Genomic DNA, 15,902 nt, shown 5'->3' with positions numbered 1-15,902 from the left:
CAAGTCTCATATTAGCTTTGACTCCAGCAGGAAAAGGCCCCATCACAGATGGATTGCGCCACCTAGTGTTCAAGCACAAGACCACCATTACAGTAGATGATTTATTTATGACAACAGAGTACTCACAAGAATACACTAACGTAGCTTTAGTATAGTGTGCTTATGTTTCTCCATACAAGCTCTCCAAACTCCCAACAACAGCAAAGACGTTGAAGTTCACTTCATGAAAACAACTTATACTGTAGTAACATACATTCAAGTGTGCAAAAACGGTCCTCACATCAAAATCAGTGCAAACCATGGCAATGGGGTGAGATGAATACAAAGTAAAGCCATTTAAGGGCAACGTGTATTACATACTGTACAGTAATCAGATCAATCTAGTGAAAATGTTCAGTCATTTTTACTGTACAACATACACATTTAGAACACATATTGTAAAACACATATAGTCCAGTGTCTCCTCCTAATTAAGTGATCTTGGATCATTTAAAGAGGTGTTTGCAATTTCCCTGTTAAAACTTTTGTCATAGTTGTTGAAACGCTCGTAAAATTCCTGCCACCAACATGTGCCTCTAATCAAAAGTCAAAAGGCGTGACTTATGAGGTATGTGGTGTCTTAATAATCACATTGTATTTATTTTATACTTAACTGGCCGTTATGGTAATCTTGGATTGACATTTTGTGAGGCTTCTGTGTAAAATATCCCCTATGGTCAATTTTGGATTGCATAGTGGCATTATGTACAGCTGGGTGACAATATGGCGCCAACAATTGTCAACGTTTCAACTTTGTTCTCTCCAGCTGTGTGCAATGAGTGTCCCCACGAGTGTGACAAATGATTGACACCTCATTGGTCACACCTGTCTCAGTCTGATTGTTTGTCATTGAGCACTGTGGTTTCTTATACATCCAATTTATCATACTGACTGTTAGACCTTTTCAAAATAATCATCGGGCTGTAGTTTTGCCGATATAATCTGTCTTTCTCATGAAACTGTAAATGCTGTGAATTCGGGAGGCACGCGCAGGAAGAAAAGGACATGCATGGCTGACAGTTTTTTTTTGGGTTGTTGTGAAAATTACATCAAATTAACTCATTCACTGCCATTGACGGCTATAGATGACAAAAAATCATTTTAACCATTTCTATTAGTTTAACGTTTTTCCACTTTTTTTTTTTAAACAAGTATGAAAACCTAGAATTTTTTTTTTGTACAATTACAACAGATATAAAATTTGTGATTAATTGTGAGTTAAGTATTGAAGTCATGCAATTAATTAAAAATTCGCCTGATGCGATTAGAAAAAAAGAAGAAGAAAAGATTATAAATAATTAGGGGCGTCAGGCGATTAATTTTTTAAATTGTAATTAATCGCATGACTTCATTAGTTAACTCACGATTAATCACAAATCTCACAAAAAATTCTAGGTTTTCATTCTCTTGTTAACAAAAGTGGGAAAAAAATGTAAACTAATAGAAATAGTTACAATTATTTGTTTACGTCTGTAGCCGTCAATGGCAGTGAATGAGTTAAAGTCTTTCTCAAGGCACCACTTGCACTATACCGTCAAGTGATGTTCACAGTTTTAACAAAAGTGATTTTGGGAAATTGCCAACTCCCTATTAATGACAGACAGCCTACCTGTTCATCTATGTCAGGCTTCCTCAATTCTGGTCCTGGAGGGCCAGAGTCCTGCGGGTTTTAGATGCTTCTGTCCTGTAGCAACACACCTGATTCTAAAGATTAGGATGGTTATCAGGCTTCTGCAGAGCTTGCTGATGAGCTGATTATATGAATCAGGAAGACAGAAACATCTCCAACCTGCAGGACTTTGGCCCTCCGGGACCTGGATTGGGGAAGCCTTGATCGATTTTGATGTTTGTGTACATGACAAGTCATGCTGGGCCTTGTCCATTGTGACAACCTCCTAACTATGAGCTTTTAGTTGTCAAGTGGCCTGAAGCCTGTCATTTTACTGTAGAGTGTCTACACAAATATTCTCTCATAATTTGGCTCGGTCCAATCTTTTCTTGGCAGGGTTGGGGTACTGGGGGTTTTCGACAACCCCTTCTCCGAACTTGAGCTCCAAGAAGGCGCGGTGGTTATTCGGACCGTAGGCGTTGATGCCCGCAAAGGACACGGACACGAGCGGCTGCAGGAAGTGCTCGGGAAACTCTGTGTCCTGCCTGTGCTCGGTCCACGTGTCTTTGGTCATGACGCCGTTGCGGGGGTAGAAGGGCCACAGGTCCACGTGCAGGTGGTTGGCCTCGCTGTACTGCACCCTGTAGAAGTCGCCTTCCACCGCGCGTTCCCACACGTAGCCGTTAGCATCCACCAGCGAGCCGGAGTCCAGGTTCTTCAAGTAATCGCAGTTGGGCACGTCCTCCAGGTAGATTCCCAGGTCCACGTCGTAATCCCACGGGATGATGTCCTGGTGGCGGACGGCGCCCAGCAAAGACCCGCCTTCGAGCCAGTAGCGCACCCCAGAGCTCTCCAGGATATTGATGACATATTTGGTGGTTTTGCGAAGTGCGCGCAAACAACACGGAGGCGTCCAGCGATCCAGGTAGAGGTAGTCCGGCGTGTCGTCCTGCAACGTGCCGAAGCAGCGGGGCGTTTCCTTGCTACAGCCGTGCCACTGCTCCTTCCCGTCGGGCAGCAGGAGACGCTTCAGACCGAAGCTCCTCATCAGCTTCCCCGTGGCCTCCTTCAGGCGAGTGTCCGCCTTCCACTGGTTGTGAGCCGAGCTGAAGAGGGGCCGGTGGTTGGCCGAAAAACACGGGCTCTCCAGGAGCTTCACCTTCCAGCCCCTCAGCGTGGTCTGGATGAAGAGCGAGGGGAACAGGGGCTGGCCGAGCGGCACCGAGAGATTAAACAGATCCTCCGTGCGGATGAGCACCACGGCGTCGCCTTGCAAGGCCGTGCACACGCTGCCGCTGCTCCCGGATGCGGCGGCGGAGTAAGTGGCGGTCCACTCGCGGAGGTTCACCCGCAGGTGGAGACACTGCACGGCGGTTCGAGCCAGAACGGGTGAAGCCACCAGCCTGACTGGACCGCCACCCTCACCTTCCAGCTCCTTAATCAGCCTCTCAATAGCTCGCGCTGGCTCCAACTCCACACCGTCCGGTACGAGGAGCACAAACTCCGTCTGGGCGTGAAACTCGGGCCTGTGCGCTTGCGGTGGCTGGTCCGGGCTCGGGGAGAGCACCAGGAGGCGAGAGCCATCAGGGAGCTCCAAAGGCGGGTACGGAGGCGTGTCGGCCACAACCAGGAAAGGAAGCTCAGGTCTTTGTCTCAGGAAGGAATTGGCGACTTCCCCGACATAATTCTCAAAGTTTTCAAACTCGCGCAGGAGCACAGTCACGCGTGGGCTGCGATTATTTGACACGCCGGCCACTCCGGGCTCAACTCCAGGCCCGACCGGTCCCCCTATGCCTCCCCCCAGAGGGGAGGCGGGTAAGGCAGCCCTCCTGGTGGCCCTGCCGTGTTCTTTCCTCTTCTCCATCATTTGCTGCTGAGCTCGAGACACATAGTAAAGGATGAGGAGGTTGAGGATGATGGCCCCGGTCAACACACCTTGACATAAAGTGATCCGCATGGCTACACAGGACTAATAAGTCTCCGGTACTTGAATGAAGAACTCCAACTTTTAGGTCCCCATTGATGTCACAGGACAGGACGGACAGTCCAAGCTACAACATAAAGGAAAAGCATATGTTTTCAAGTGCCCTAGTGTTGTGGATAAGATGGAGACCAGATTTAATTTGATAATCACTGCGCTGGTCCATTTCTTAAATGTTGTCTTTTAGTAATTCTCAAAGTGTGTTGGTATGTAGTCTCCCTCTAGTGGTATGCAAAGGAATCATCTAAATACATCCATTTTCTCAACCGCTATCCTCACGTCGGTCTGACTTTGGTTTTATCTTTTTAGCACTACTCTTCAAGAACGGTTTATTATATATATATATATATATACCCGACGATTCGATTCGTATCACGATTCATAGGTCACGATTCGATACTGATTAATCCTGATGCAGATCTATAAATTGATTGCGATTTTTTATTTGTACTCAAATTTAGAAAATACTAATCAGTAAACTGGGCGGCACGGTGGTTGACTGGTTAGCACGTCCGCCTCCCAGTGCTGAGGACGTGAGATCGAGTCCGGGCTTCGGCCTTCCCGGGTGGAGTTTGCATGTTCTTCCCGTGCTTGTGTGGGTTTTCTCCGGGTACTTCGGTTTCCTCCCACATTCCAAAGACATGCGTGGCAGTTTAATTGAACACTCTAAATTGTCCATAGGTTTGGATGGTTATTTGTCTCTGTGTGCCCTGCGATTGGCTGGCAACCAGTTCAGGATGTACCCCCGCCTACTGCCCGAAGCCAGCTGGGATAGGTTCCTGTGCCCCCTGCGACCCTTGAGAGGACAAGCGGTTAAGAAAATGGATGGATGGATAACATGTACACTGTAAGATTTGTATGAAAATGTATTTATTTATCTGAAAATTCAGGCTTATAACCGAGCCACTGCAATTAACAAACAGGTTGCAGTCTGTTTCATGTTTGAACAGCAATTAAATAAAATATTAAGGCTTACTGTTCCATTAATATAACATTCTTCCATGCTTAATGTGTGAATCCTAAGTAAGACGTTTTGTTGAATATTCCTATAAAAAAATTGATGTTTAAAAATCGATTTGAGAATTGCGCGCTGTAATATCACGATATATTGCCGAACATTTTTTTTCTAACACCCCTATACATATATATATACTTTTATGTAAGAATTTTTCCTGTAACTTTTCTGTGCAATGCATTTTCATTGAATCATTAATATGTACTTTCCCCCCCCCCCCTACACTTAATTGTCGGGAAACCTCCTACTATTTAAATTTAAAAACACATTTGAATAATTCCACATCACATGCCAGAAAGGTTCTGATCAAACAAAGTGTTTTACAATACTGTATTCAATTTCTAATATTCAGATCACATCACATGCATCACAGGGCCACTTGATCAATAATTCCCTCCAATGCAGCACCTGAGTCTTCACATAGAGATCTTTTTAAATTATTTTTTCACAATCACAACTCACCAACAGTTGAATGCAGTCATTATTTCTTCTTTGCACAAATTTGTAGCTCGCATGTCATTTCATCGTGCCTTGTATCAGCTTCATAACATGAGCACTACATTTGGTTCTGCAGGTGGGTCACAGCTTTGGCAACTTCGCTCTTTGGGCTAACCAGGCAGGGACGAGGATGCCATCACATTTTAGACTAATAGTGAACAGACTTGACTCAACATATTTAACCATCTGTGCATGAGGCTACGACCGGGAAGTTGGACAGACTGAGACCAGCTGCCCAGTATTTAGCCTTTAGCCAACATGCTAGCTTGCGTTCGAGAGTCAGCGTCGCTACACTAACGCCGTAATTGTTTCCGGTTTGAGTAATTCAAAATAAAGGTTAAGACCGAAATCAAAACAAACAATCAAATTTACATTAACGTCGATTTTTGTCCTTGGATTTGTTTGCTTCGCATTTATGTAAACGCTGCCTAGCACTGAGGGACTTACTGGATGTGGTTTTCCCACAGTATACGTTGAATGTGGACATTAGAATAAACGCACATAGCCCTAAAACCGGAAATCAATTTGCGTGTTAAGAGTACTAACGTCTTTACCTAGAAAACCTTCCCTGTTCACAAAATGGCAGGAAACTATCTCCCCTAACGACGTAGCAGTTGTGCATTACAGAAAACACGGCCCTATATTTGTCATATACAGTTGGGTATTTCCAGTAGCAAACACAAGAAGGCGGAAATGGATTAAGGGTGACCAAAATAAGAGTAACTTTAAAATGTTTCCATTTTATATGTCGATAACTCAATAGTTCTGCTTCGTCTGAAGTTAATTTAAACCACAAGGTAATGTACTATGGTGACGTTTGGAGTATTCAGATCTAAAATGCACTCGTGTGACTAATAAGCGATTCAAATGTGTTTTATCGTGAAGGTTCAAAAGCGGATGCGTAGTATTTTACCGACGGCATAGTATTTTGCTCTGTGAGTGTGAGAAGGGGAAGAAAGGAGCGTAGCCTTCAACGAAGTGCCGCTGGGTTGCAAAGGAGGGCACTGGCGCTTTATCATTTTTATTGTCCGTACACTTTGCCCGTTTCCGCGTTCTTAACCTGGCGAAGGGTTGAACGGATAAAATGGAGGCGGACAGATCCGGCGGAGGAACAAACCCGAACTTCGGAGGCGGCGGTGCGGGGCACAACCCAAACGGGCCCAAAGCAACACCGGGCCAATCAGCACCAGTAGCCGCTACTGGAGGTATGGCAGCGGCGGCGGCAGCAGCAGCGGCGGCGGCGATCGGGGGCATACCCGGATCGTCACACCTCCGCGAATCACAGCAGGACGGAGATTCGGGAATGACTCTTCCCGGGATCCTTCACTTCATCCAGTACGAGTGGGGACGCTTCCAGGCCGAGAAATACCGCTGGGAAGCGGAGAGAGACGAACTTCGGGTAAATGTTTTTATTGTTTACCCCCTGCATTGAATGTTTTCATAAATTGAACCACACCATCAAATTCATCTTACCTTTTGGCACTGCATTTGGAAACAATACAGTACAACACCCTCTACAGAGATGACAAGATGCTAAAAGGCTAACGTTAAAGTGAGCTATTGCTCCACCGTGATTTAGACTGTAATACTCTGGATAATGGACCTCTTGGCGTGATAAAACATATTTCCAGAAAATCAATGTAATCTGTCAGTTTCCCTATGAGACGTGCACTAACATTAGAATAAACTGTCTGAATGTGCACAATCAATAATCACCGACCCTGCCAATTTACAGAGATTACTGCAGGTATGTATACTTTTGTGTCGTCCTTTTGTAGGTACACGAGTTTCTAGGTATACACAATATTACAATGCCAATAATATAAATCTGCTCAGACTAAAACAAAAAAAAGAGATGCTGCAATACCAACACACCATCCTGACATATAATTTACTGGATTATGAGCCATGTCATAGTTTAGGGTAAACACGGATGACAACACCTGATTAGCCGACTGCAAATTACTCTCTGAAAAATGGATGATGGAGGTTGCCACAATTTCGCAAGCATCAGCTCTGCTCTTGTTGCAAAGCCTCTGCAACACGTTGAATTGAGTAAAGCAAAGTAACGGTGTGATAAAGTGTCACTTCTGTTGTCCTGTCAATTTTATTTTCTAACTTGCGGTGTGGTTTCTCAAGAAACTGTCTACTAATCCTCTTTACTCCTTCTGTTGTGTAGTTAGCAACGCAGAGGTAACATAGCATTCATATTTATACTTTTATTATTCACCAGACTTGTACTCCTTTTACATAGTAGTTACCATTAATGTTCCGTTTGAACCACCACATAACTGAAACACTTTTGTGTTAAAGGCTGCGTTGGGATTAAGTGTGTCGCAAGACTGTTCGGAAAGGAAACGCATGCAGTTGTATGTTAAAATAACTTCAAATGTCAGTTATTGAGACAAGCGTTTATACTAAAGTGTTATTTTCAGGTGAAAAGGTTTTATTTTTGAACAATACTTGATGGCAAAAGCAACATTTCATCACAACTGCCAGACGTAATGGCGTTCTCAATATCAAGTACTCTGTATCGGCGAGCACTCAAACGTAAGTAGGCTACTTGTAGTCATACTGTGCGAAAATAAAATAATATAAAAAAAGTGGCAAGAAAGGGATGTGTTGACAATGTGCAATCAAATTACATTCAATACAAATCAGATCCCAAATTATGACACTTTTATTCATTTGCCCACATCTTAAAATGATGCATTAAGTATTACTTTACTCAGTTTACTTTATCATGGGATGGATACATGTGCAAACTGAAAATCTTGTGGTACTGCTATCTTTTTGTTTTCTATTTATGTGCAGAATCTGCAAATATTATAAAAGTGTTCATCTAAAAACAACAACACAAATTCCAAGTCAGGAAAAAGTACCCCAAAATGACCCAGGTATGACACCAATGATGTGTGTGAGGCAGAGTATTGTACAAACAAATCACACAGAGAATGTACAAAATGTTTGAATGAGTCCATTTTTCTTGTGTCGTTCTGATGCTGCTTATGAATATAACATAACCAGAACATGTGACAACACATTGTTACTTAACACTTTTTACTCAGTTTGCTGCCCCGCTCTCCTATCGTGGCGGGTATAAATAGAAACCTGATAAAATATGAATGAACAATAAAGCTGCGCTCGACGCCCTTATGGATGCCGTTGTGAAGATGGCCGTCAGAAACAGGCCATTGCCACGTCCAACGCGCCCTGTCATGTAACTTTTAATGGCGTGTTTTACGGCAGTATTCTTGCGTACATTTAGCGCCATCTTCTGTGAGTGCACACAGAGATGGCCTCGCCTCCATTTGATCACCCGATGGCCACACGGCTTCAGAGCGCTCAACATGCCAGTTAGCGTGGCCCCCTGGCCTTGTGTACTTACCAACATGCGTTGGCTCACATGTCAGCCGCACTTGACATTAATGCCTTGTAAAATAGGAATCCTCACTTCCTGTTGTATGTCGTCGCCATCTATCATCTTACGGCGGCGTGACTTCTCGTAAGAAGTTCTCTTTGTGGCCTTGACAGGAAAAACCCCGTGCCTTTTTTTTCCCCCACTTGCAAGGCCACCTGTGGTTGCGTGTCTACGCTGTCAAGGCAGGAATGACACCCCCGCCCTCACACTGGACCAGGTGGGATGTCCCACAGGAGACAGGTGGTAGTGGCCTTGCTCTTCTGTCCCACTAATACACAAGAAGGCCTTCCCATTGTGTATTATTTAGTCTTTCATCAAAAGGTTTTTAACTCATTCACTGCCATTGACGGCTATAGACGTCAAAAATTCATTTGAACTATTTCTAGTTTAACATTTTTTCCCCAGTTTTGTTGACAAAAGTATGAAAACCTAGAATTTTGTTGTTGTATTAGAACAGATATAAAATGTGTGATTAATCGTGAGTTAACTAGTGAAGTAATGCGATTAATTACGTTTAAAAAATGTAATCGCCCGACGCCCCTAATTTAATTTTTTTTATTTTTTTTAAAGAAACATTATTAAAAATTAAAAAGATTTTATTTAAAAAAAAAATTAAAGAAAGGGTTATTAAAAATTAGGGGTATCGGGCGATTACAATTTGTAATCGTAATTAATCGCATGACTTCACTAGTTAACTCATGATTAATCACAAATTTTATATCTGTTGTAAATGTACCAAAAAAATCTAGGTTTTCAAACTTTTGTTAAAAAAATGGAGAACATATGTTCAACTAATAAAAATAGTTCAAATGAATTTTTTACGTCTTTAGCTGTCAATGGCAGTGAATGAGTTAAAGGGGAAGTTAACCTAAAAAAAAAATCTTGACAATAATATGTTCTATATAATAGCCCCACTAGTCATAAGTATGGCATTTTGGTTAATATTGTATTAGTGGAATATGAGTTAAGCAGCAAAATCCAGCCGTTTTCGTCAACATCAGAAGACGGCCATTGTGCCACTTGCTTTCGAATGAAAATGACATCACAGTTGCTCAAGTCTTAGGTAACAACCAATCACAGCTCAGCTTAAGAAAACAGGTGAGCTGTGGCTGGTCATTGCCTGAGCCCTGAGCAACTTATGATGCTATCTTCAGGCAACAGCAAGTGGCAAAATGGTCGCCCCTGAGATGGATAAAAAAAACAAACGCTTGATTTTGCTGCATAACTCATATTATGTAATATTAATCAGAAAGTCATGTTTAGACTAGTGAGGTCACGTAAAACATCCTTGTTAAGAAATGTTTAAGGTTGAATTCCCCTTTAACGTAGATTTTATATCATTCTTGTTTTCATTAATTTAGTGTCGAATATATTTCTGGAGGCCCATAAGATGTCACTTCCTGTTTAGCTTGGCTCACAGGATCCCTGGGCGCACATCAGTAATTAATAGAATTGTGCTTTCAGCCATGACACACATACAATATCCATATGCACTGCACAATTGCGGAACGCACCTTCTTCCTACGCTCCTCTTCTATATTTATATCTATATATATTTATTGTATTAATAGTTTATCTACATCCATCTCTGTAGTACGTCTTAGTATGGGGGAAATGGATGATTTGGTTCTCATCTTATTACTATCTAATACCACACACGCTAGTGAAGCACAGTGGCCCAGAAAAGTTCGGCGCTGTATTTTTTTTTGGGATGCTCTCTCGGGGATGCAAGGATAAGTGGATGAGGAGATGGAGCGTGGCCAGTGGAGGAGGAAATCTGCCCTTGACCCTTTTTTTTGCTTTTGCCGACTCCAAACCTTGTTCGGGCCAGCAGCAGCAGTGGGTCACGTGGAGGAAATCCCATCCACAGGACGGAGAGATCAGGTGGCAGGATGGCTTTGCTTGCATCACGGCTCCTTTTGTACTTGAGTCTTTTGTTTGTTTACCCCTCATGACACAAAGAAAATGACCAGAGAGGCTCAAGCGTGGTTGTGTTAGATGACTCGCTGAGTGCAAATATTCTACCTCAGTGCTGGTTCCCCCTTGAATGTGTTCTTTTGGATTTGTGTTGATCGCCTTTCTTTCTCTTATCGATGTTAAGTCGTTTTCTTCTTGGTGTCAAATGAATCCGTAGTAGTGAACTGGCACGGGTCCCACACATTAACAAGAACAGGCACGTCTCAATCTGAACCGGAATCTGGGCATAGGCGTTGACGGAAAGGACAGGACGACGTCTTTTCATCGCCATACCATGGCATTCCGTAATGACGTACTGTAAGCATGTTGTGGTTTTCTGGAGCTGTGACAAGTTAAGATATATGAATGCGCCTGTTAGTATGATCCCTCGTCATTTGTGTTTCTACATTTTGCCATATTCGGAGCACCTTCTGGTCCTTAAATTGGTGCAGTGTGAACTTGCAGAGGTGATGGCTTGTCTCTGCGTGAGTCGGTAGGAGGGCATGGATGGGTTTCGTATCCAAGCCTGATTAATTCCAGTTTGGACCTTTAGGCAAATCAAGATGTTTGGCAAGAAATATTGGGAACCTGGTTTCGTTGACCAAGCTTGTGTTTTTATATATATTTTCAAGGTTGTTTAATTTCTTCCATCATCCATCCATTTTCTGCATGTTTTTGGTCTGGATGCACTGATACCAGTTTTTAAAAACTGCATACTGACATTTGACTGTTCGCCAGTACAGAGTTACAATATTTGAAAATGTTGTCTTGCAATTGTGCTAAATTATTTATCTTAAGCCACTGTAGTTTAAAAAATAAAATAAAATAAAAATCATGAACATGATGTATGTTTCACTCAAATAACAAGTTGACATTTTAACATACAACTGAATGTTTTTCCTAACAGTCTTGCAGTACATTTCACTTCTTATGTAGCCGTAACACAAAGTATTTCAGTTATGGTGTCTCAGTCTGAACACAAGGGGGCACTCTGGAAAAGGAGTACGTAGATAAGAGCCAAAATAAGAGTCTGGTGTATACACCAGTTGGTTAATGGATGCCCTGTTTCCTCTATATGTTACTACAATATACAGCAAGTAAAAACAAATATAAAACTGTTTCTTGAGAATACCACAAGTTCTAAAATAAAACTATGACAACTAAACAAGACAACTGAAGTGATACTTCATAAAACAATAGTTTACTTATTACGCGACTTGGCCGCTGCAGCTTTGCGACGGGAGCGTGGCTTGAGGTGAGCAACACGGAACAGAGTTTTTAAGCTAGGTGCCTGCCGGCCGCTTCCGTCACCGCTTGAGCTGAGCATAATTTGCAGTCGGTGAAAATTGTTTACCTTGAAGTATCTCAACATGGCTGACATGAGTCCTACCCAGAATGTACTGTATGTTTCAGCCTGGTGAGGTGGTATCGGTTTGAAATATCGGTGCATTTTTATGATTGAGTGCTCTATAGACATGCAGTATCTGCACCAGTGCTGATACTGGTAGTAGTAACGTGCTTAGTGTACGGGATGTGAGGCGGTTATGCTAACCACAACGTTCTGAATTTGTTCAGAATCGGAATTATTTTAATTCGATTTTGAAATGTTTTCAAAATCAGAACCTTTTTTTCTGTTGAGCTTCCTCATGATAGAGTTAGGTTTATGATTTTAGAACCTAGTAGCTTGTAGTTTTAGCATATCACTTGTATGCCTGTTAATCAGTCATTGTCGAACCTCTTTACCGACTGATTTATTTGAATGTAAAAGAAACATTATCCCCTTGTCATTTTCCCTACAATTATTTGCCTCATCGTTGTAATTTGGTGCAGTTGGAAAGGCTCATCTAGCCGAGCTGCTATCATCGACCATGGTCCTTAGATAATCCCCCAATGACATGTCTGGCCTAAAACAAACTTTTGAGTCGTCGGCGTATATGATCATGTTGCCAGTGTTTACGAACTGGCTCGGACAATTATCTCCAAAAGTCTTCGATTAAGCGTGTAAAATCACATTGCATTAATCGGGATTACTCGGCAGCCAAATCAGCGAGGTCGGTTTGGCAGATTACACAGCAGGCCTCCCAGTTGTTACATGACTGTCCGTGTGTGTTTGTGTGATCGTGTGATTGACTGCCCTTTAGTCTCAAGTAGTCCAAGTGGCTGTCTCATGAGACCGTGTTTTTAGATCGCTCTACTTCTTTCAGAAGTGAGTATGCATGTGCAGGCAGAGGAAGGGCTGTGAATGTGTTTATTCTAACACCACACTCTTGTGCATTCTTACGTGCTCGTACTTGCTGTCTGCCGCTCTTAATCTGTTGGAGGAGGACGTGTCTTCCTTGATTAGAGATGCATCATCATGAACTTCAATCGCACTCTGTTGAGGGCAGACCTCCACCAAGTCCAATTATATACCTTCATCAATAACAACCTCCTGCATAAGCCTGAAATGAGATTTTTTTTCATGAATGCATTAGTTGCTGAGACAGTGAGGGAAATGTATATGAAAAAAAAACATGGATCAAACCTGCAGCCAAATTTAATAGGTTTTTCTTTGGAACATATCCTCAACATTTGTTGAAAAATGATCAAATTAGGTCCAATTGTGTGTACCCCCACTTTAGTAACAATACTTCAGATTTCAATATAGCCCATAAATCACAGAGCTTTATTCAATTTTGATAATAAGTATATATATATATATTTTTTTAAAGATTCACTGTCACTCAATATGGACTGTTTTTTACCATATGTTCTACATAACTAGTCTAAAATCGGTATTCTGGTTAATATTGCGTGGAATATGAGTTAAGCAGCAAAAATCCCACAGTATTTTTATTTTTTTAAATCAATATCCGAAGGTTGCCATTTTGTCACTTGCTGTCGATTGAAAATGACATCACAGGTCTCGGGTAACAACCAATCACAACTCGGCTTCAGAAAAAGGTGAGCTGTGATTGGTGCCTGAGCCCTGAGCTACTGTGATGTCATCTTCAGTCAACAGCAACTGGCAAAATGGCCGCCCCCTGAACTGGATAAAAACGTCTAGAGTTTACTTTTATAACTCATATTCCCCAAATGTAATATTAATCAGAATGTCATGTTTGGACTAGTGAGGATAACAACATATTATTGTCAAGGAAGGTTTAAGGTTGACTTCCCCTTTAACATTAACAGCTTAATTTGAGTTGACCTTATTATAACTTGTACTTCATGTTATAGTTTCATACAGTATGGTAAAGAAGTGGAGGATGTCTGGAGAGGATATGTGCATTTCTGTCCGGTATCCATGTTCGCATTAGTATTGCTGTTGTCATTTTCACATGTTGCTTAGATGGCAGAATATACGTTAACATGGCTTTTGTAAATACCGGACACGCCGTAGTGCATGTGTAAACTTAATTTGTTGGAGGTCAATCCCAATATTTTTTTGCAATACAGTTCTATCCAGCCCCACTAGTCTAAACATGGCATTATGATTAATATTGTGTTTTGTGGAATATAAGTCAAGCAGCAAAATCCATCCGGTGTTATCCATCTTTTGTCTCTTGCTGTCGACTGAAAATAACATCACAGTTGCTGAGGTAACGACCAATCGCAGCTCAGCTTCAGAAAACAAATGAGCCGTGATTGGCCGTTACCTGAGCCCTGAGCAGCTGTGATGTCATTTTGGCCACTTCCTGAGTTGGATCCAAATGGGTGGGTTTTGCTGCTTAACTTATTCCACAAACGCAATATTGATCCGAATGCTGTGTTTAAACTAGTAGGGGCATGTACGTAAGAACATTTTGGGGTTGACTTCCCCTTTAAATTTGAGCTCAGTCTGTTGGACTCTTTCCACCAAAATGAATTTAACATTTGATGCAACACTGGTCAGGACTTGCGCATTCTACAGCACCAGTTTTCCCTCAATTCCATCAGGCCTTTCTTTTATTGTTTGACACACGTTGAGTCTGTGACCACTTCTTTCCTCAAGGTAAGTATTTTATCTGCTCCCCGAGGAAGGAAACGGACGGAAAAAGAGAAAGGAAGCGCATAAAGGAAGGATGTGTCCTAACTGTGCACGACCATTTGAATCTGGCCAGTGTTTCTTGTTTTTCCCCTCTCATGCAGCTGCGCACTGAGGGCTTGGTTAGGACAAGTTTAAAAATAAAAGCTGTCTTCCACAACCCTCTACTTAACATGTACTTCACCGAGTTCTCATAAGACCCGTTTGCCAACCTTGTCATCTATTTGTGTTCGTTCCATAGCCTCATCTCGGTTATCAAATACTACACTCGTTCAAACACAATTGGCGCAGTGCTTGTTATTTATTTAATATGTATTTCTTATAGCAGTATCACTCATAGTTTATATAGCTATAAATAGATATGGGCACCATACTGACTTGCTGTACAATCTATTGTGATTCCATACAAACAACTGTTAAAATTGCAACAAATAATGCCTTAACACATTTTTTAATGAGTAGATGCACACCATCAAAGATGCAGTATTGATATAACTGAATCACGCACACATTTCGAAATTGATGACATTGTTTATCAACCAACAAACTGTGACTTGCATTTATGGTTAAAAAAATGTATGGTTTTATAGTTGCGTAGTAAATGACAAGATGGTACCGTTAAAATAATGAAATAAGTGCATTGTAACTGTTAAGAAGGACTTTTTCTCTTTTTTTTCTCAAAATGAGGTGGTCTGCCACTTTTTTTGTAGTACTTGACCTAAAAAGGTTTGAAAATCATACAGTTCTGCACCACAGCAACAACATCCACAATAACAAACATACAGTGGTGCCTTGATTTACGACTTAAATAAATTCCGTGAGCACACTTATAACTCAAATCTCCTCTATATACAAATCAGCGCTCCTTAATGAAATGAATGGGAGAAGGGCCGAATTATTTTTTTTCAAGGTGCTCTGCCATGTATTTTTTTTTTAAACAATCACAAGCATTCTGTATCAAAATAATATCAGATGATGGATGGATTTGTTAGAGATAAATGTTTTAATTTGATAGGTTAGACTTGTTAACTTTGGCAAAAAATTGTCCAAGTAAAGGCTCATATCTATGAAATCTCCTAAGTCCGGGTTCCACTCTATTGTTGAATTAATAACTTTCTGACAGCATCAATTTAAATGGAGCTTTATTATTTCTAGAATCAGAGTTTTTGATCCAGCTTTTGTAATGGATTCATTAGTTTGTTCAGGTGCACCAAAATTCACGTAATGTTATGCTTCTGCTAAAAGTCACTTAATGTGTGTTTTCAGGCTCAGGTAGCATTCCTGCAAGGTGAGCGGAAAGGACAAGAGAACATGAAGCAGGACCTAGTACGACGGATTAAAATGTTGGAATACGCCCTCAAACAAGAAAGGTAAGAT

The 15,902-nt window shown here is 41.6% G+C and overlaps 2 protein-coding genes across 8 annotated transcripts in view; one reads left to right on the top strand and one right to left on the bottom strand.

Moving 5' to 3' along the window:
* Window positions 1–87: 87 nt before the first annotated feature.
* fkrp (fukutin related protein) overlaps window positions 88–15,902 on the bottom strand; it is a 17,819-nt gene continuing 2,004 nt past the window's right edge. Inside the window, exons 2-5 of one of the 7 annotated variants that reach the window (XR_015095601.1) lie at window positions 12,801–12,960; window positions 5,107–6,513; window positions 1,854–3,699; window positions 88–1,683 (exon numbers count right to left, since the gene is read on the bottom strand). Coding sequence is in view for 6 of the 7 variants with exons in the window: in XM_086081043.1 (XP_085937169.1) it covers window positions 2,010–3,605 (1,596 nt within the window). In the remaining variant the exon portion in view is untranslated. Of the gene's footprint in view, window positions 3,700–5,106; window positions 8,979–12,800; window positions 12,961–15,902 lie in introns of those variants that run through there. The other 6 variants (XM_086081043.1, XM_086081048.1, XM_086081044.1 and 3 more) reach the window with 6 other exon arrangements.
* The window catches only part of strn4 (striatin, calmodulin binding protein 4), a 25,169-nt gene continuing 15,323 nt past the window's right edge, over window positions 6,057–15,902 (top strand). The window contains exons 1-2 of the mRNA XM_086081042.1: window positions 6,057–6,541; window positions 15,792–15,895. Of these exons, the coding sequence (XP_085937168.1) occupies window positions 6,227–6,541; window positions 15,792–15,895 (419 nt within the window). The 5' untranslated portion in view covers window positions 6,057–6,226. The remainder of the gene's footprint in view (window positions 6,542–15,791; window positions 15,896–15,902) is intronic.

The sequence above is a fragment of the Leptonotus elevatus genome, chromosome 7 (genome assembly GCF_054856555.1).
Source record: "Leptonotus elevatus isolate MCC_2025b chromosome 7, RoL_Lele_1.0, whole genome shotgun sequence".
NCBI lineage: Eukaryota > Metazoa > Chordata > Actinopteri > Syngnathiformes > Syngnathidae > Leptonotus > Leptonotus elevatus.
This window is presented reverse-complemented; position numbering and strand designations above follow the sequence as displayed.